Source organism: Nomascus leucogenys, chromosome 2 (genome assembly GCF_006542625.1).
Source record: "Nomascus leucogenys isolate Asia chromosome 2, Asia_NLE_v1, whole genome shotgun sequence".
Lineage (NCBI taxonomy): Eukaryota > Metazoa > Chordata > Mammalia > Primates > Hylobatidae > Nomascus > Nomascus leucogenys.
Window position 1 is genome coordinate 32,556,590 of NC_044382.1, and position 21,447 is coordinate 32,578,036.

At 40.7% G+C, this 21,447-nt stretch overlaps 1 protein-coding gene across 1 annotated transcript; it reads left to right on the forward strand.

Annotated features, from left to right (window-relative positions):
• Nucleotides 1–414: 414 nt before the first annotated feature.
• On the forward strand, nt 415–21,447 carry PLAC8L1 (PLAC8 like 1). Its single transcript, XM_003266576.3, has 4 exons — nt 415–1,813; nt 7,718–7,854; nt 20,149–20,285; nt 21,186–21,447. The coding sequence occupies exons 1-4, from the start codon at nt 1,692–1,694 to the stop codon at nt 21,324–21,326; spliced, it is 537 nt and encodes a 178-aa protein (XP_003266624.1). The 5' UTR covers nt 415–1,691; the 3' UTR covers nt 21,327–21,447.

The window sequence follows — 21,447 nt, forward strand, 5'->3', positions numbered from 1 at the left end:
CTTTTCATAGTTAACGTACATTTTCTCTTTTGCAATTAGAAATATGTGGAATAGTTATATTTTTGCACCTTGAGAATATTCGGTTCCTAATCTTTTTTATCTAATGCTTTTAATGCTTCTGAATTTCCTTCTTGATAAGTTGTTATGTTGGGGCTGTGCAAAATGGTGATATTCTAATGCTATTATTTCTTTTTCATAAATATTTGGCATTCTTTTGTAAAGCACATGGCTTTTCTTTTCATTTTATTTTTAAATGAAAAAGCTGTGTAGCATGTGGATTAGTCACTTCATACAATAGACGTTTGATTAGAAAAGTTGGGTGAAAATGAAATGTAAAAATATGGAGTCATAGCTTACATGTACAATGGTGGTTTACTCTTCAAAGGAATCTTACTGTAAATCTTTTTTTTTTTGCAAAGCTAGTAATCACCTCTTAATTTCTGTTATTCTTATAAACCTGAATTTTCATGTAGGGCACATTTATTCAACAAATTATTGAGTGCTTTTTGTGTGCCAGACACTGTGGTAAGCACTTGGAATAGAGTAGTAAGCAGAAAAAACATACCTGTCCTTAATGTAGGGTGCATCCTTACTGTTAAGAAGACAATGACAGTTGCCCAGAACCCCATGATTGAAGACAGTTATGAAGCTATGTCTGAGGAATCTTGATTTGGAAGGATCTTTGATTTAGACTTTTCCTGACAACCTGGTTCAAGTAAATGCTTTGAAGTTCAGAACCCTAAACAACCATTCTCTATGGGTCTGATGAAAAGAATATATGATATAATTGGCGGTATCCTCCTGATGTCTTTCTAATGTAATGTCGAATTATGATTGCAGAGCCCTTTCCTCAACATGAAATTTTGCCTAATTTTTTGTCTTAGGATATTTCCCAATGTTTCTAGGGTCCACACCTCCATAAGACATGTGCTAGAGGCATGATTCAGAGGCTCCTAAGACCTTGAGGATTCAGAGCTGTTGTGAGGACATCAGCAGGCAAGCCCTGCTTCGGTTACTAGATTCCATCTGGACTGGGTAGGAAAGAAGAAATGCCACTTTCCTGGCATTATCAATGAAGTTAATGGAAGAGCAGAGAATTTCTGGAAGTTCTGAAAAGGCTTTGAGGCTTGTGGCAATCTACCATAGCTCAAACTTGAGGAGACCACCTTTCATAAGATGGATTGAAATACAATACCTGCACTGAAAGACTTTTTTTGCTCCTGCTTTTGGGTTGGCTATGGGACTTGCATCATCTGGCTGAATTGGACCAGCAGTTCAGGGGATGAAGAGAGGTCCCTGCTGCTTCTCAGTCACATGGCATGGCAGAAATTTTCAGCCTTCTGAATCTTCCAAGGAATGGTCAAGTGGCACTTAGCTAGATAAATGTTTACTAGAGGCATCTCTTAAAGGGTTTTCCACCAAAGGTAAGTCTTTTTCTTTTTCTACTTACTCTATACTCCAGCAATATCTCCCTACAGATTAGTAAGATGAATGTGTCCACAGTTAGGTGTATACCTGTCTTTAAAGAAAAAAGATGTCTGTCAGTTACACTGCTATGACCTCAGGTTCCAGAATATTAAGGGAACATTCTTTCAAGAGATGTTTCACTTTGGACTAATCCTAAGTTTAGAAACCAGCTTATTGCCAAAGGGAAAAAGGATAGCCCAAGGGACAAGAAAACACTTCTCACTATGAATTGGTTTGGAAGTAACTTCTTCAAGTGTCCTGAGGATCTTTCGTTACTCAACATATACTCACCTCTGTTGTCACACATGTCATCTGAAGATGAACAATATTTTATTTCCAACTTGAGGTAGGGAATAGGATGAGTTTTTCCCCTAGCTTTTGCTCTTCAGTTGGACTATCGAATCAACCTCTACTTACAAGGAGCCAGGGAAAAGAAAACTGGGCTTGGGAAGAAAGTGGTTGCTATCTTTTCTCCATGCAAACTTGAAAAGAGGGCAACTGATTTGTTCCTTCTGGCCTTTCTTGGCTGGTGACAAGAAAAGGGCTGGCTTGGGTGAAATGGTATCTCTTTATTCTTAACTTAAAATGTTGAACCCTGACCAAGTGGAACTTTATTTTTAAAGACTGCCAATCATTTCCACCCTTTTGAAATGAAAACTCAAGGGTTTTGGCTTCAGCTGAGTTTGAAATAATCAAGGAGGCCTAGGTGCAAGGCAGAATGTTTTCTCAATACTCCCAAGTGTGATTACGGAAGAGTGACATGTAACATCCCAGGCTGAAGAACCAAACATGTGAGAGACATGGTAGGGCTTGTGCTAGAAGAGGAAGAGGAATGGAGTGAGGTCAAAAAGGGGGAAAAGTATGTATCTCATCCATCAAACTTTAACAGGAGTTAGCCTCCTGCCTCCTGAGTTAAAGCCTCCCTCAGCTTCTGAGGGTTAGGGTCACCAACCATCTTGGTTTGCCTGGAACTGTACTGCTTTTAGCACTAAAAGTTCCCTATCCTGGGAAAACCCTTGGTCCTGGGCCAACTGGAATGGTTGGTTACCCTGACTGAATCTTTTTTTTTTAAGAGATGGGGTCTGAGGCCGGGCGCAGTGGCTCATACCTGTAATCTTAGCACTTTGGGAGGCTGAGGTGGGCAGATCACCTGAAGTCAGGAATTTGAGACCAGCCTAGCCAACATGGTGAAACCCTGTCTTTACTAAAAATACAGAATTAGCTGGGCGTGGTGGTGCATGCCTGTAATCCCAGCTATTAGGGAGGCTGAGGCAGGAGAATTGGTTGAACCCCAGAGGCAGAGATTGCAGTGAGCCAAGATCACACTACTGCACTCCAGCCTGGGCGACAAGAGCAAAACTCTGTCTCAAAAAAAGAAGAAGAGATGGAGTCTTGCTCATGGATTTAAGCAATCCTCTCACCTTAGTCTCCCTTGTGGCTGGGATTATAGGTGTGCACCACCATGCCTGGCCATCACTCTGACTGAATTTTAAGGCATTTGGTAGCACATATGACAACTGAAAACCTGGTCCAGCTCTCCTTTCTCCTTTCTTCGTTTCTGAGAAAAGTATACAGAATGCCCTAGAGCATACACAGGATCCTGAAGTTAGAATAATAACAGTGGCCATTGACTTCATGCCTACTATGTGTCAGGTACATGATCTTGTTTAATACTCTGGCAACTGAGGAGCTAGGATATTTTAAATCCAATTTTATGGAGGAGGAGGCCAGAGCTGAAGGTTGTGACAAGTTGTATTTTATAAGATCAAACAACTAGAATGTAACTATTTGAACTTTTTTGTGTCTGAAATTAAAATCTTTGCTTTTTCTACTAAATGAAGAACTTGTGGAATTTGATAGGTAAATGAGCATCTTCTCTGGTTTAGCAGAGCTTTGTGGCCATAAGCGTCATCCACTGTTTGCATACTTATTCCTGTTCTTCATGGTAGCATAAGATTCCCTGGGCGTAATATATAGAAAAGCTGTCCAGGAAGCTACAGAAGCTACTTGAGTCTGATACCTGTAGCAGCCCCTGAATAATCTTTCAGTTCTTAATGAACTACTGAGATCCTGGTACATGGAAGGTACTCAGTGAAAGGTAGCTATGGTTGTTATTTCAATTACAACACATAAGCAATCATTTTGAACTGAAATGTCTTAGCCAGTGTATGTCAATTCAAACATTTTAATATAAAAATAACTGAAGACTCAGGGTATTAAGGAAATAAATAACAAATCTATCCTTGAGTTCAAAATTAGACAAACAGCCTAGGCAATAAAGCGAGACCCCTATCTCTACAAAGAATTCAAAAAAATTAGTGGGCCTGGTGGCATGTGCCTGTGGTACCAGCTACTTGAGAGGCAAAGGCAGGAGGATCTCTTGAGCCCAGGAGTTCGAGGTTGCAGAGAGCTATGATCATGCCGCTGAACTCCAGCCTGGGTGACAGAGCAAGACCCTGTTTCAAAAAAAGACAAAAGACAAAAAAAAAAAAAAGGTAAACACAGAAAAAAGCCCATTTTCTTTTTCCATTAAGGAAAAGCTATCCTCTTAGTTATTTGATTTGGAATGGATAGAATGCAGCATTCCTTGCTATAATAAAAGGTGTCATGCACATAATACTGAGTTAGAAGCAAACATTCTATTCTTAGGCTGCCCTAAGAAATCCCTCTACTAGAAGATGATTGAAGCTCTTAGCCTAATGATGGGAAGCCCCAACTTGTGGCCATCACATTGAGAGGTAAATGCCTTTGTATGGAGGAATGCAGAAAGCTTTTAGGCTACCCTCTGCTTGTATTTCATCAATTCATGCCCAAGACTTGTGGCTTTACTAGAGAATGAAACACAGTAAAGTTCACATAAATTTGTAGCTAGCCTTGAGGAGGACTCAAATATAACAGAAGAGACAAGTGAATCTATTTGGTCCAATCCAACAAATACTTATCATGCACCCATGAGGTTTCAGGGTAGTGTGCGGGATACTGGGTTTACAGGGAGGAACAGCATATGCCCCCAACCTCAGGGAGCACACATGGAGGCAGAGGAAATAAGACATATAAAAGTAGTTTCTTCAGGGCCAATTTCAAAATAGCAAAGATGTCTTAGTCTGTTTCGGTTGCCTTAGCAAAATACCATAGGCTGTGTGGCTTAAACAAGAGAAATAATTTTCTCACAGTTCTAGAGAATGGAAGTCTGAGATTAGAGTGCCAGCCCAAGTGGGCTCTGGCGAGGACTTTCTTCCTGGTTTGCAGTGTGCTCACGTGGCCTTTCCTCTATACGTGCATGTAGAGAGACAGCAATCTCTCTTATAAGGCCACCTATTTTTTTTTTTTTTTTTTTTGAGACAGGGTCTTGCTCTGTTGCCTAGGCTGGAATGCAGTGGTGCAATCTCAACTCATTGCAGCCTCTTCCTCCCAGGCTCAAGCAATCCTCCTACCTCAGCTTCCCAAGTAGCTGAGACCACAGGTGCGTGCCACCATGCCTGGCTTTTTGTACTTTTAGTTGAGATAGGATTTCACCATGTTGCTCAGGCTGGTCTCAAGCTCCTGAGCTCAAGCAATCCACCTGCCTTAGCCACCCAAAGTGCTGGGATTATAGGCATAAGCCACTGTGCCTGGCCTAGGCCACCAAACTTACTGAATCAGGATCTCACCCCTACAACTCCACTTAACTTTCATTACTTCCTAAGTGCCCTGTCTCCAAATACATTCACACTGGGGGCTAGAACTTCAACATATATGCCTTTTGGGGGATGTGATGCAGTCTACAGAAATGGGCCCTAACTTACATCATAACAAACATATTAAAATATACCCATACATTTGTTATATACATATATATATATTTTTTCTGTACAATACTTGAAAGAATTCTTATAATTTTGTTTTTGAGATTATTTGACTATGAATAACTCATTTATGTCTAGTTGCTGCTTCTTAGCAACCATTCATATTTGGGAATTTTTGCACAATGAGAACTTATAAATTGTTTTCAAAATGTTAAATATTTGTGAATTCTAAATTTGGCAATTAATAAAATTGACATAATGCTAGATTTTTGTGTTTAATTGAGCATTAATTTATTTGCAGTTTTTATATTTTGGAGCCAATTTTTTTTTCCACGGTAGGTTCTTGGAAAGCTCATTAGACCATGAGAACTGTCTACAATGCCTAATGGATAAAAGGGCTGGGGGTATTTCATAGTTCCACTTCACACTTCCAGACAGGTCGCTTCCAACCCTAACCTCTCTTCCAAGCTCTGGTACATCATTTCCAGCCCTTTGTTAAGTATTGTCTTGATTCTCAGTGACATTTAGACTGGATATGTTCCAAACATCCCTACCTCTTATTCTCCTTTTCTTTTTTTACTTTTTGCCATCTCTCTTGCATTGACATCACCACCTAGCTAGTGGGAAGACTACTGCAGTCACCATCGCTAGTGTCCAAATCTACTGGTATCAGGTTTCAGAATGGCATGAGTGCTTAAAAATTACCTGAAAGTCTTGTTTTGATGTTGATTTCTGTACCTCATTCTTGGAAACCTTTGCAGTTGGTCTGAAGGAAGGCTTGGGAATTTCTTTTTTTAACAAGAAATGTGCTGTCATCTTTGGGAAGGTGTGGACATAATCCGTATTGGTGGCATGAAAAAGAGATGTGGATCTTAATAAGATCCACAATGCAACTTATACTATAATACCATGAAATTCCATTGGTTTTATTGCCAGAAATCAGAGGTAATGGGCTCCACAGCTGTTTCCAGGATGCCCCCAGGATGTTGTCTTAAGGGTAGTTAGGAATGTTCTGCTTTGGCCTCTAGGCCATGTGTCCCAGGTGCTGAACTTTGGCGACTATTACTGCAACAACTTTTTTTTTTTTTTTTTTTGAGACGGTGTCTTGCTCTGTCACTCAGGCTGGGGTGCAGTGGCGCGATCTCAGCTCGCTGCCACCTCCGCCTCCTGAGTTCAAGCGATTCTTCCGCCTCAGCCTCCTGAGTAGCTGTGACTACAAGTGCACACCACCACGCCCAGCTATTTTTTGTATTTTTAGTAGAGATGGGGTTTCACCTTGTTGGTCAGGCAGTCTTGAACTCCTGACCTCATTATCCGCCTGCCTCGGGCTCCCAAAGTGCTGGGATTACAGGCATGAGCCGCCGCACCCTACTGCAACAACTGTTTGAGGAAGAAATGCTGCTGTCTCTTATTTTGTCTCAACTATGAGGCAGGCTCTTTCTTTAATTCTTCGTAGCACATCAGAAACCAGGTGCAAAATCTTATGAGGCTTGCTGAAAGAGAAGCACAAAATAGAATAATTAGCACACTGCACAGGCTCGGATTCATTCTAGGGCCCTTCTACCCCACTCTTGACCCACCCCTTCTATGAGGCCAAGTGCAACTTACCCTTCACTTGGAAATCACTCCAGACATCCCCATGGTTGAAGTTCAGGCACAACTGATTTTCAGCCTCAGAAAGAGAAGTTTTTCCTTACCTCGCTTTTGAAGCCCAGCCACCAGGTTTTCATTTTCTAATTCAGAATGATTGATGATAGGAGTATTCATTCCTTTCTGGGAAAATCAACCCAAAGTATACTTTGTGGCACCACTAGATCAATCATACAGTAATTTGATGTCAAGACATATTCTGAAGTCTGGGTTATTCACTTAAATGATACCCATGTCAACTTCAACAGCCTAGTCCAGGTTTCAGTCTGCCCACTCAGTCCAGTTCTTTCTCAGTATCCCTTCAGTAAAGATTCAAAATCCTTGGGATGAAGCTCACTCAGAGTTGCTTTGTCACACATCCCCTGGGCACAGTAAATGAATCAGATGTCCTTCAATAGACACAATAATCTTATGAGGTAGTTTTTTCATCAAAACCAACGGAAAGCAGAGAGGTAAAGTCATTTAACCATGGTCAAGCCTCCAGGAATACCTGGATTTGAACTGAGGCCTCGATTCCAAATTTGTGAATTTAACTATTTGAAGCACTGAGGAAGTAGACTGGACATTGAGCTTGAATTTGCGTGTCAGGATTTGGAACAATAATTCCATTAATAGAGATGAGGCAAAAAGCCAGAAGAGAAGGTATGATGGAGGAGGAGGAGGGAGGGAGATGGCAAAGTCGATTTGGGCTGTGAATTGGGAGCCCCTTGGTATCATTGGGTCCCTATCTCTTCTTTATGTTTCTGATTTGGCTTAATGGTTATTGTTCTGAAACACCTTTGTTTCCAAGTTAATCATCATCCTTGACTCTCCAGGGGCCATGTACCAGCCAGCGCTGTGGTGAAGCAGCCTGTTCGGGGAGCCAGTGGCAGGACGACAATCACAGCAATTGTCCAGACTGGCGGGGGCTGGAGCACCGGACTCTTCAGTGTCTGCAGAGATAGGAGAATTTGTACGTTTTTCCTCCTCATTTAAGTTCCTCCTCACCATTTTCTTTTCCAGGAAATCAGTGAGTGGAAAAGCTACAGCCGGCACAAGGACAGAAATTAAATGGTTTCAGAATAACTGGACTAATCTTTCAGTGACTCAAATGTACTCCTTGTCTGGAAAAATCTTGCTTTTCAGAGATATGGATGCTTTTATAGAGTATGTGGTGCCTTCAAAGATTTCTAAATGACAGACTCCACTGTTGGCAAAGTGCACAAAATGAGCTTTCTTATCCACTGCTGGTGGGAGTGTAAATTGGTACAACTCTTCTGGGGGATGGTTTAGCAATCCATATAGAAAGAACCTCAGCTGTTGCATAGCTTTTGACCCAGTAATTACATTTTTAGGAGTTTAAGGAAATAAATCATGTGCAAAGATTTAGCAGGAACATTAAATTTTGCAGCATTAGTTATTACAGCAGAAACCTGGAAGAACTTAAATGTTCAACAAGAGGAATCCACACAATGAATTATTATACAGCCACGAAAAGTCATATTGTAGAATAATATTTAATGAGATGAAAAGATGATTTGGATACATTTTTACGTTAAAGAAACACGTTGCAAAACTGTGCACAGTAGATACTGTGTTTTTGGAGAGAGGGAAACATTTCTTAAATGTCTGGAAGAATACAAATACAAATATTTATAGCAGATGTCTCCAGATGGCAGGTTAATGGATAGTGTTTATTTCCTTTTTACTTTTCTTTTTTCAGTTGTCTTGGAAGAGTATGTAGTACTCATATCAACAAGAACAATCACAAAAAGAAACTCCCTTCCTTGATTGAAATCTTTTCAGACACTGGTTTGACACTTTTCAGCTATAAAGAGGGGCAAATAACACTGTCTTCTGGCTACATGATTTCCCCCTGGGCTTAGAGTTCAAAGCTCATTGATTCTATTTTTACCTTAGGACATTCTGACCCATCTTTGGTACCACATGTCAGGATCCCCTTCCGGGACCTGATGGTCTTGCCCTAGGGAGCAATTGGATCACAGCATCTCTCTGGGAGGAGGGAGGGTATGTGTGATGGATGAGGGTTAGTCTCTTAAGTTCTAAATTCAACAGACCCTGGGTAAAATATTTTTGAAGGATATAGCAGCCTTCTGGGAAGATCTGAATTTGTCCTAATGCCTCACAGGATGTATCAACCAGAGAACTCTGAGCAAGTCCTCATTCAGCTGAGAGTCTTCCCCGTGACCCACAGCTTGGCAAGTCTCTTCCTGTCGCTGCTACCCATGTGGATTTCTGACCAGACAATTATGGAAGCTGTTGTCTGGTTCTCTCAGAATTCTTCCTGATTCTCTGCTCTTTTCATGACTTTGATAGTCACCCAGTACTAAGGTACAGAGAGCTAGAGTAGCCATGCACAAATGTGCAGATCTGGCCCCAGAATAATAAGTGGACCATTTTCCTTTCATAGCTTATGGTTGGGGGTTGGGGGAACTTCAGTGCACTTTTAACTAGGACAAAGCCTGGAATATGGTGTAGTGGTTAGGAGAATAGCTTCGTATCACATATACACCTTGAATCCTAACTCTGGCTCTTACTGGCCATGTAACGTTGAACAAGTCCTTTGGGTCTTCATTTTTCCACCTCTAAAATGAAGATGATAAAGGTGCCTACCTCAAGGTTTACTGTAAAGATGAAAACAGAACATGTATAGAACCCACTCTTAACACTAGTTTGAGGCGTAACTGGATCAGTTAGGGATTTAGGGTTGCAAGCTGTACTAGGTTGAGTAGTGTCACTTTAAAATCCATGTTCACCTGGAACCTCTGAATGTGACTTTATTTGGAAATAGAATCTTTACAATGTAGTCAAATTAAAATAAAGTCAATCCTTATTTATAAGAAGAGAGAGATTTGGACACAGACACACAAAGGAGAAGGCCATGTGAAGACAGAAGCAGAGACTGGAGTGACACATCTGCAAGCCAAGGAGCACCAACAAACCCCAAAAGCCAGGAAACCCCAGAAGCCAGGAAAGAGACAGGGAACAGATTTTTCCCTCTGACCCCCCAAAAGGAACCAACTCTGCCAACGCTTTGGTTTCACACCTCTAACCTCCAGAATTCTCCCATGAGAAAATAATTCCTGTGGTTTTAAGCCACCCAGTTTGTGGTATTTTGCTATGGCAGCCCTAGGAAACGAATATATAAGCCAACATTAAATTTCATTAGAAGGCCATGGGATAGCTCCCAGAATCAATGAGCCAGGTAAAAGCCAAGCCCAGAAAGGGACAAGACGCATCGTTATTATGTGCTAGCCGACAGTCCGATCAGCTTTAAATGTTTTTATCCTTGTGTCATCCCCTTCTGAGAATTGATGTTTCAGTGGAAGCAGCTCAATTTGCTCAGCTTGGATCATGTGCCTACTTCTTGACCAGGCCAGGGTTCTCTGAATGATGGTCCTACCAATATGGTTCATAATAAGGAAGGGATAATTTCCTAAATTTACTATTGGGGTGCAGTTACCAGGAAAATTCAAAAAAATATCATTACAATGCACTTGGTAAATCTTAGCTATTAATATTACTGTTATTTTAAAAAAATTATCCTTCAGCATGTTGACAGCAAAGAGTAGATGAGTCAGAAGGCTTGTATTAGATGCTGCAGAATGATTTCTACATAATCCTAAGAGCACCTAGAAAAGCTGATCAAGGAATTCTCACTCCTCAGCCATACTGTTTGCCTTAAGCATTACGTCACTGCTCACCTCTGCTCTCAACCCACATCAACGCTCAGGACACCAACCACACTTCCTGAGGATTCCCTGGTTGTCCACTTGAGAGCCCATTCTAGTGACAAGGGGAGGAAAAAGGATATGGGGAGAAATACAATATTCTTTACAACTGGCATGAATTCTGAAGGAAAGGCCATGGATAGGGTTCAAGGTGATCTCGAATGTTGTGCTGTAATTTTTGTTCCCTAGTTGTGTTTCCATGTTGTGACTGCTCATAGTGTTTTAAAGTTAATTGTCTTAGAAGAAAACTTAAAGGTAATATATTACTATGCACACTCATTATCTGCACTGTAATTCTGAGAATGCTGCTGGAGTGCGAGTGCTACGAGTCTTGGATTTCTTCCCCTCCTTGTTTAGAAAGACTTTTAATTGGGGATTGTTTTATCCACAAAGTTTTATTTAGAGTAAATCACTGTGTACATCGTTTTGACAGACTTGGGAACAAAAGGAGAGCTTCTTCTCATGACTGTTCCATGCCAGATTCCCATCCTGGGGCATTTTTCCATCAAACGCTGAGAATTATTGCTACAATTTGTCATCCATTAAGCAAAGGCTACATTATGAACAGCAGTGATTTCCATTTCTTTTTGACATTTTGCTTCCTCATTTTATTGTAATTATGTATTTTAAGTGCCTCCTTCTTCCCACCTCTGTGCTTTCATCTGAATTCACACCGCACTGGGATTAGCAAATGGGTGTCTCTGTGTCCTTTGAAGATAGGGTAGCTGAGAGCTCAGATGTGAAGATTAAACTGAGGTGAAATAAGTGGCTGCTAAGTAGCATTGTGCGTAAAAGACTGGGCAGTCCAGCTTTGGGAATGTTTGTGATGCCTCAGAGAAGGTTTATGCGGAAGGTGTAATCAACTCATAATTCAGCTCATGATTCAACCATGTTTACTGAGTTTCTTCCCATGTATAGACACAAGGTAGGTGATACAGACATATTAGTGAATAGGTCAGAGACAGTGTCTTAGAGGAGATGGATAATAAACAAATCTATAGGCTGGATGCGGTGGCTTCACACCTGTATTCCCAGCACTTTGGGAGGCCGAGGTAGGCAGATTACCTGAGGTCAGGAGTTTGAGACCAACCATAGCCAACATGGTGAAACCCCATCTCTACTGAAAATACAAAATTAGCTGGGCGTGGTGGTACATGCCTGTAATCCCAGCTACACCAGAGGCTGAGGCAGGAGAACCTCTTGAACCCAGGTGGCAGAGGTTGCAGTGAGTTGAGATTGCGTGACTGCACTCCAGCCTGGGTGACAGAGCGAAACTGTCTCAAAACAAAACAAAACAAAAGAAACAAAACAACAACAACAAAAATCTATAAACAAAATAATTACGGTTGTGATAAATGCCTGAAGAAATTAAACAGAGTGTTATGAAAGGAAATTATAGGAGAATGGGGTAAAGGACAGTCTCTCTGAGGAGCTGACTTAAGCTGTTACCTGAAAGATAGGAAAGGGCCAGCCACTCAAACAGCTTCCTTGTAGCGGGCATTGTGAGCACCAGGCAGTAAAGAGACTGATGTGTACTAGGAACTAGTAGATACCCAAGGTAGGAAGAAGAAAGCAAGCCAGAATTTTCCCTGGTTTTCTGGAAAAGGAAGGAGGCATGAGAAGGCATTGGACTGGGATTCGTGTCCCCACACTGCATCTCAGGTAACCTGTAGACTCCCTGAAGCAGGGACCACAGTTTTCTTGTTCAATGCTCTGACGCCCAGCAGAGCACTTAGACCATAGGAGGCACTTAAACATATTTGCTGAATAACACATAAATGAATTGTCACTTGTATTCTCATTTGCTTCTTTGTCATATTTAATTGAAAAACTCATAGAGCCTCAGAGTTAGAAGGGATATTGCGAGTCAGCTTGTCTGTTCCCCCATCTGTTTGCGTAAATCCCCTCTGCAACGTGCCTGGCAAAGACCTGACAGCCTCGACTTTCTGAGCACTTCCAGGGAGGAGGGCTCATTTCCTTTGGACCCAGTTCAGCACCTTAAAAAATTATTTTGTAAAGACTGCCATGCACATAATGCAGAATTCAAAAGTACCTACCTTTTTTGTATATGAAAAGCAGCTAGTACTCCATCCTTCTTCTCTATCTACCTGGTTTTTCTCTCCAGAGTCAAATACCTTTACTTGAGTCCAAATATAGTCTATATACTTATACAGACGTAGAAATCTGAAAAGTTAAAATAGATGTTTAATTATAAAAGTATTATATAATAATTATAAAAAAGAAAAATGCAAAAAACGATAAAAGAAAAAAACAGCATCCTGTAATCCCAGCTCTTGGGGATAAATATTGTTAATATTTTGGTATCTATCCTTCTAGATGTTTTGCTTATATGTGTGTGTGTGTGTGTATATAATTTATACAAGTGATAGCACTGTAAACACATACTGTCTAGTACCTTTGGCTTATTTTAATTTAATAATATATCTCACATTACATTCTTCTGAAAGAAATATAAAAGAAAAAAAACATCTAGGTGATCAGACCATATCAACATATCTGGAGCTAATTTCTTAAAATTCGGCAAAGATTCGGCCAGGTGCAGTGGCTCTCACCTGTAATCCCAGCACTCTGGGAGGCCAAGGCGGGCAGACAAGGTCAGGAGTTTGAGACCAGCCTGGCCAACATGATGAAACCCCGTCTCTACTAAAAATACAAAAATTAGGCGTGATGGCGGGCTCCTGTAATCCCAGCTACCTGGGATGCTGAAGCAGGAGAATTGCTTGAACCTGGGAGGTGGAAGTTGCAGTGAGCTGAGATCACGCCACTGCACTTCAGCCTGGGTGACAGAGCAAAAGACTCTGTCTCAAAAAAAAAAAAAAAATCTGCAAAGATTCCATTGTATGAATGTACCATAGCTTATTTATCTGAAAATCTCCATTGATGGACCTTTATATGGTTTCCAGACTTTGCCATTCAAACCACTGCTATATGAATATCACTGCACAGATGTCATTTTGCATGTGTGTGAGCATATCTGTTGGATAACCACTAAAGAGTAAACCTGCTGGTCAAATAGTATGTGCTATTTTAAATATTGATAGATGTTGCCAAATGGCTTTCCATTTGGAAGTTGTACTAATTTACACTCCCACCAGCAATGTATGAATATGACCCATTTCTTTTCTGAGCATTTCATTGTTAGAAAGTTCTGCCTCTTTTGCAATAATTGATCTGAAATGTGCCTTGCTGCAATTTCCACCCACCTTTCTTGCTTCTACTCTCTGGGGCTCCAGACTCTGGTTTTGTGTAGGTTTCTTTTCTTTCTCTTGACTCTCCTATGAGTTAGAAGGATGAATAATGAGCAACATTCCACACATGCGGGTGGAGCCCATCTCAGAGAACAGGCCTGGATCATTTATACTGTGGGTGCTTACATAACCACCAGGCCTTTAGGTGTAAGAGGAAGAAGCTAAATTTATCCCTTTTGAATCTGAGCTCCTTAAAAAAAAAGACAAAAGCAATTTTTTTCCCTAGTAACAATACATTTACCTTATAAAAAACCAAAACGTTACAGAAAAGGGAATCATGTCCCTTCTTTTAATTGTATTTATTTATTTATAGAGGTAGAGTCTTGCTTGTTGCCCAGGCTGGAGTACTGTGGCATGATTACAGCTTGTTATAACCTCGGACTCCTAGGTTCAAGTGATCTTCTTGCCTCAGCCTCTAGAGTGACTAGGACTACTGGTGCGTGCCACCATGCCTGGCTAATTTTTTAATTTTTTATTTTTTTTTGTAGAGATAGAGTCTCACTATGTTTCCCAGGCTGGTCTCAAACTCCTGGCCTCAAGTGACCCTCCTGCCTTGGCCTCCTAAAGTGTTGAAATTTTAGAGAGTCTCCTTCCTGATCTTTTTCTCTATATTTCTCTGTATTTGTAATATAAATGGTATTATGTATTATGCTGTGCATGTCATTATGCAGTTTGATTTTTTTAAACCCAAAATTTGTCTTAGAGATTTAACTCTGTTGGTTCTTAATTGATCTTTTGTATTCCACAGTATGTATAATTATACAATTATAGTTTATTTGTACTTCAGCCTATTAATATACATTCATGTTGTTTCAAATTTAAAGTTACAAGTAATGCTGCGGTGACTAGTCTTGTACCTGCCTCTTTGTGAGCATGTATAAGCATTGGTCCAGGGTGGACACTGATAAGTGGAATCGCTAGGTCCTAGATGATGTAACATTTTCATAGATTCAGCAAAATTGCCTTCCAAAGTGGCTGTGCTAATTTCTACTTCCATCTGTGTGTGGAGTACCTATTTCTTCATGGCTCCCCACAATATATCATATTAACAATTTTTTTTTTGAGACAGAGTTTTGCTCTTGTTGCTCAGGCTGGAGTGCCGTGGTGTGATCTCCGCTCACTGCAACCTCCGCCTCCTGGGTTCAAGCAATTCTCCTGCCTCAGCCTCCCGAGTAGCTGCGATTACAGACACCTGCCACCACGCCTGGCTAATTTTTTGTATTTTTAGCACAGACAGGGTTTCACCATGTTGGGCAGGCTGGTCTTGAACTCCTGACCTCAGGTGATCTGCCCTCCTCAGCCTCCCAAAGTGCTGGGATTACAGGTGCGAGCTACTGCACCCAGCCTGACAAATTTTTAAAAATTGGCATTATCATGGATAATAAGTGGTTTCTGGATGTCTTAGTATTCATTTCCAATGACATTGAGCAACTTTTTGCCTTCATTATTGGCCACTTGTATTTGCTCTTCAGTGGATTACCTGCCCATGTCCTATGCCCGTTTTCTTCTTTTGTTTAATCTTCTATATGTTGATTTGCAGGAGTTTTTTGATTTGTTTTGTCTTGTCTTTGTTTTTTTTTTTTTTTTGAGACGGTCTCATTCTCTTGCCCAGACTGGAGTGCAGTGGCCCGATCTCGGCTCATGGCAACCTCCACCTCTCAAGCTCAAGGGATTCTTCCACCTCAACCTCCTGAGTAGCTGTGATTACAGGCACATGCCACTACCACCTGGCTAATTTTTGTATTTTTTGTAGAGATGGGGTTTCACCATGTTGGCCAGGCTGGTCTCAAACTCCTGACCTCAAATGATCCACCCGCCTTGGTCTCTCAAAGTGTTGGGATTACAGGCGTGAGCCACTGTGCCTGGCCAAGAGTTCTATATATATTCTAGATACTTATTCTTGGCCTGTGTTATGAGTTGTAAAGTTTTTTCCTAGAGAGTCCTTAGAACAAAGGATCCCATCATCCTGATTTTGTGCATCCCTTCTTGGGGTGTGACCTGACAGTGTTTCCATATCCCACTGCATTCCTCACAGTACAGAGCAGCAATACTTGATAAAGAAGTTGAGGCTGGGTGCTGTGGCTCAGCCTGTAATCCCAGCACTTTGGGAGGCTGAAGTGGGCGGATCACCTGAGGTCAGTAGTTTCAGACCAGCCTGGCCAACGTGGCGAAACCCTGTCTCTAGTAAAAATATAAAAATTAGCTGGGCATGGTGGCAGGCACATGTATTCCCAGCTACTCGGGAGACTGAGGCAGGAGAATCGCTTGAACCCAGGAGGTGGAGGTTGCAGTAAGCTGAGATTATGCCATTGAACTCCAGCCTGGGCGACAGAGGAAGACAGGAAGACTTCATCTCAAAAAAAAAAAAAAAAAAAAAAAAAGAAGAAGTTGCCTGACTTAAGACTACCCTACAGGAATAAATGTAAAGTAGTGATAGGATACTGTCTACTCTCTAGCACACCAATCCACAACTACTGTGGCATAATAGATAAATACATAAAACATGAGAACATATATAATATGTATAGTAGTTCAGACTTTGGGACCAGACTACCTGAGTTCAATCCCTCCTCTGCCTTTCACTGATAATTGTGTGAATTTGGACAAATTACTTAAATCTTCTGGGCCTCACTATCCTCATCTGTAAAATGGGGATAAGAAGAGTACCTATAGGATTGTTGCAAAGATTAAATGAGTTAATATGTGCAGAGCGATTTTAACAGGGCTTGGTACATAGTGAACTCTGTATAAATATTAGCTATTATACAATAAAAATTTGTCCTTCATAGTGTTTTTTAAAAATCACATCTAATTTCTTCTTCAAAGTACAGTAATTGAATTTGAGGTATGTTTCTTTCAGCATCTAGTACTACCTCCTAATGAACACTTAGATAACATGATTATATGACAAAAAAGATTAAAAATAAAAACAAAAGCATGTGTTTTTTTTAAAAAGCGTATGAGTCATAAAATATGGTGCAAGAGTTCAAATGCACTTAAACAATTTCTGTACAATATACTTATTGAGAATAGTGGGCATTTCTCTTTATCAGTTAAAGTGGTGCAGCTGAGGCAATTGTGTAAACACTATTTATTAGTCACTTAGCTTGCCAGCTTTACAATTAAGAAAATTTTGATTAATTTTTTTTACTTACAGGGATTTACACTATTTTGTAATCCACACGTAAAGTGAAAGTTGATTGATTTTTATGTGCCATTGATTTCAAAATCCCCTAATTCAAGGTTGCATACAATGTGAGTACTCTGCACTCTCAGTAAATTTACTGGACCATTTGCTGTCCTCTAAGCTGTTCATACCAGGTATCCAGGCTGGGTGGGGCCTGCTGATCTACCTGAGATTGGTTTTTAAATGTAGGGTGAAATATCCCAGTCTTATTTGAGACTGAATTCAGAGTTTGCTTTGGGCCAAGAGATGTCTACAGTAGATGATTTAGTGACTATCTTGAGACTCTCAAATACATGAAATAGATGTTCTGATCTTTAAAGGCAGGCTGCTTCCTTCCCTGCCCCCATCCCTCATACCCTTTGTATGCTTGTGCTACTTCATCCACTATTAGAAGTTGAAGTCCAGAGTCCTGGAGCCTTGGAGAGTCTAAGATACAGAATTCCTAGTTTTTTGCTTTTTTGTCACTGAATTTGGGAATGGGACTTTGAAGTGTTCACTGTGGGAGAACAAGGGGTAGCCAGAGACAGACCATTGTCAGGAAGTTCTTCAGTGTGCTGGTGTCATGGTATGTGAGCCTTCGTGTCTGGTGCACTAAAAGACAATGGTGACTACTTCACACTCACTAGAGTAGCTAAAATAAAAATGACTGACAATAGCAAATGTTGGTGAGGATATGGAGCAATCAGAACTCTTGGCCAGAAGTGGTGGTTCATGCTTGTAATCCCAGTACTTTGGGAAGCCAAAATGGGAGGGTTGCTTGAGCCCAGGAGTTCGGGCAACATACGGAGACCCCATCTCTACAAAAGATAAGAAAAAAATTTAGCCAAGTGATAAGGTTTGGATCTGTGTCCCCACCAAATCTCATAGGATTGTAATCCCCCATGTTGGAGATGGGGCCTGGGATTGCTATATGGTACCAAGGAGGGATGATGCCAAACCATTAGAAGCTGCCCCTGTGATCCAATCACAATTGGATCCATCCCACCTTGGTACTGTATAGTGAGTAAGTTCTTATGAGATCTGGTTGTTTAAAAGTGTGTAGCACCTCCACCTTTGCTCTCTTCCTCTTTCCCTGGCCATGTAAGACATGCCTGCTTCTTTCTCCTTAGCCTTCCACCATGTTTGTAAGTTTCCTGAGGCCTCCCCAGAAGCAGAAGCTGCTATGCTTACAGTACAGCTTGCGAAACCGTAAGGCAATGCAACCTCCTTTCTTTATAAAGTACCCATTCTCAGGTATTTCTTTATAGCAATGTGAGAACAGACTAATACGCTGGATGTGGTAGTGCATGCCTGTAGTCCCAACTACTCAGGAGGCTGAGATGAGAGGATGAGAGGATCGCTTGAGCCTGGGAGGTTGAGGCTGCAGTTAGCCATGATTGTGCCACTGCACCCCAGCCTGGGTGACAGAGTGACACCCTGTCTCAAAATCAATCAGTACATAAATAAATAAATAAACAAAATAGAACTCTCATGCATTGCTGACGGAAGTTTAAAATGGTACACATACTTTGGAGAACTGTCTGTCATTTCTTGCAAAGTTAAATGTATATCTACCCCATAACCTAGCAATTCCCCTTCCAGGTATCCACCCAAATGAAATAAAAACAGATGCTTGTGTAAACACTTACAGATGAGTCTTCATAGCAGTCTTATTCATAATAGCAAAAAATGAAATAATCAAATGTTTATCAATGGGAGACTGGAGAAACAATTTGTGGAATATTCATACAATGGAATATGACTCAACTCTAAAAAAAGAGACAGATTCACACAACAGCATAGATGCATCAAAAACATGACATTGAATGAAAGAAGCCAGATACAAAAGCAAACATGATTTCACTAATATGAAGCCCAAGAAGAGGCAAAACTCATCTATAAGAATAGATATTGGAACAATGGTTGCCTCTAGTGGGCAACGGGAGGGCTGGGATTGATTGGAAAGGGACACAGGAGCTCTGGGGTGAGAGCAATGTTCCACACGTTTGGTTACTTGGGTGTATGTGATTGTTGACGGTCATCCCACTGAACACTGATGGCCTGTGCATTTTCTTATATATAAATTATGCCTCCATAAAATATTTATTAAAAAAATTTTCAGAGATAATGGTTAGCTTGGAGTTTTTGCTGTTTCACAGTCCTAAGTATTTGCATTCATCAGAGTTGTCATCTTTTATGATGCTAGGTGATATAACATCTTAACTGTGTATCGGGGTTCTTAACCTGTGGTCTGTTAATAATTTTCAATGGATCCATGAACTCCGTGAAATTGAGTGCACAATTTTGCATGTCTATGTGCGTGTAGTTTTCTTTTCCCTTGTGGACTGAGTTCATAGCTATCATTGTACTCTCAAAATGGTCTGTGACCCAAAACATATTTAGAATAGAACCTCTGTGTTGGAAGGTTCATGCAGAATGTGTAGAAAACAATATCAGTAAAGATGAGTGAACTAATAAATGACAAATTGTTTCCAGTCGATGTTCAAGGAACCAAGCCCCTAATAGTTTGCAGATTCAAACTGGCAGATGTTAGTGGCTCCAAGACACTAACATAAATTTGAATAACTTGGTCTGAGAAATAGAATAAAGCCCTGATAAGAATAGGAGGCAGAATCAGTGTACTATAAAAGACCTTTCAATTACACTTATAGAAATAGATGTCTGTTATTCAAAAGTATCCTGTATGCCGTGTTTATTTTAAATATTGAAATTAGATAGATGAACATAATGGAAGCAACAGTTATGATTCAACTGTAAAAAAGTTATTTGATGCTTTTTCTCTTAACAGGAGCAAAACAATTACCATAGTCAATGGTAACAGAATTGTATCAGGTTCAGCTTTGCCAGTGTTTAACAAAAGAAGGCAATTTTGATTTGGCTCAGTTATGGCAATTTTCATACAATGAGTTTTGGGAATTGGTTATTTATTCTCAGTGTCTGATAGCAGGGAGACAGTGCAGCATTAAACTGGTGGCATAAAGTTGTAAATATTCTTTGAGATGTGAAGTTGCTCCAAGAAATCTGAGAACCTTGGCTTTTTTGGATGTGGTTATTGACAGGTTTCTGTGGTCTATTCTGTCCTATGTGTCTTGAGTGTGACATCGCCAGGCATTATGGAGAGTGTCTTTGTTGGCCATTGTTACCTGGGTCCACCTTTGCACTGAGAATTGGCACCAGGGAGAGACATAAAATACAGGTAAGTGTGTTTGAAGGTATACGTGAACCTGAATCTGTATGAAAACCTAGATGCCTTCCAAACCTATGATTTTCCAAATGAAAGAAGGGTGGGTGAGGATGTTGAAACATACCATGCTTAGTGAGAAACTTTGAGAAAGGAAATACATTTAAAAATTTTGCTCTTTACCAGGAAATATAAGTTAACTAAAATACCATATTATTTTAGTAGAGATGGGGTTTTGCCATGTTGGCCAGGCTGTTCTCAAAGTCCTGCCCTCAAGTGATCTGCCCACCTTGGCCTCCCAAAGTGCTGGGATTGCAGGTGTGAGCCACCATGTCTGGCCCAGACTGATATATTTTTAAATGAAAAAAAAAAAAAAAAAAGTAAAGCACAGAATTATGGAACGATTTTAAAGTACTATATATGTATATGTTTATGTAGACATAGAATTTATCTGGAAGTGGTTACAAGAAACTGGTAACAATGATTACTTCCAGGCAGGCAACTGGATGGCTGGGGACAGCTGGAGAGAGGGATTTACTTTTTACTTCCTATGCCTTCTTACACTGAAATTTTAGACCATGTGCACTTATTACCTACTCCAAAGAAATAAATAATTATAAATATTAGGTCCTAAGAGAAAGAACCAAGAAGTTGATAGAGAAATCAGTGGTTTCAATTATAAAGGCCCATATCAGAGGTCCTAAGGGCAGGGCTCTGATTCACAGGTATTGATTAGCAATTCAGCTGCTTGAATTATACACTTATACAACTTAGTGTCCCTGGGCATTGGCTTAAGGATGTTGGTGAACCTTGGAAGCCGTGGTTGAAGGGCCAGGAGGTAACATTGTACAGGTCCCTGGGGAAGAAAAATGAGCCTGTGTGACTACAACAGAACAGACTCTGGTCTTGCCCTAGGGCACACTGTGTGAAGACTGGCTGGCGGTGCACTGCTGTTGGCCTTTTGCCATCTGCCAGGTGGCCCGGGAACTCAAGATGAGGACCTCCCGAGTCTATGAAATCTGTGCAGTCCCAGTGACTAAGGACACCCTGGTTTGACAGAGCAAGATAACTCCTCCTCCTTACTCCCCAACACCCTCCTCTCAAACCTCTCAGTAGAACAATTGCTTTTTCCTAAGTTTTTACTGAAATGGTATGAAAATAAATGATTTCCCCTCTA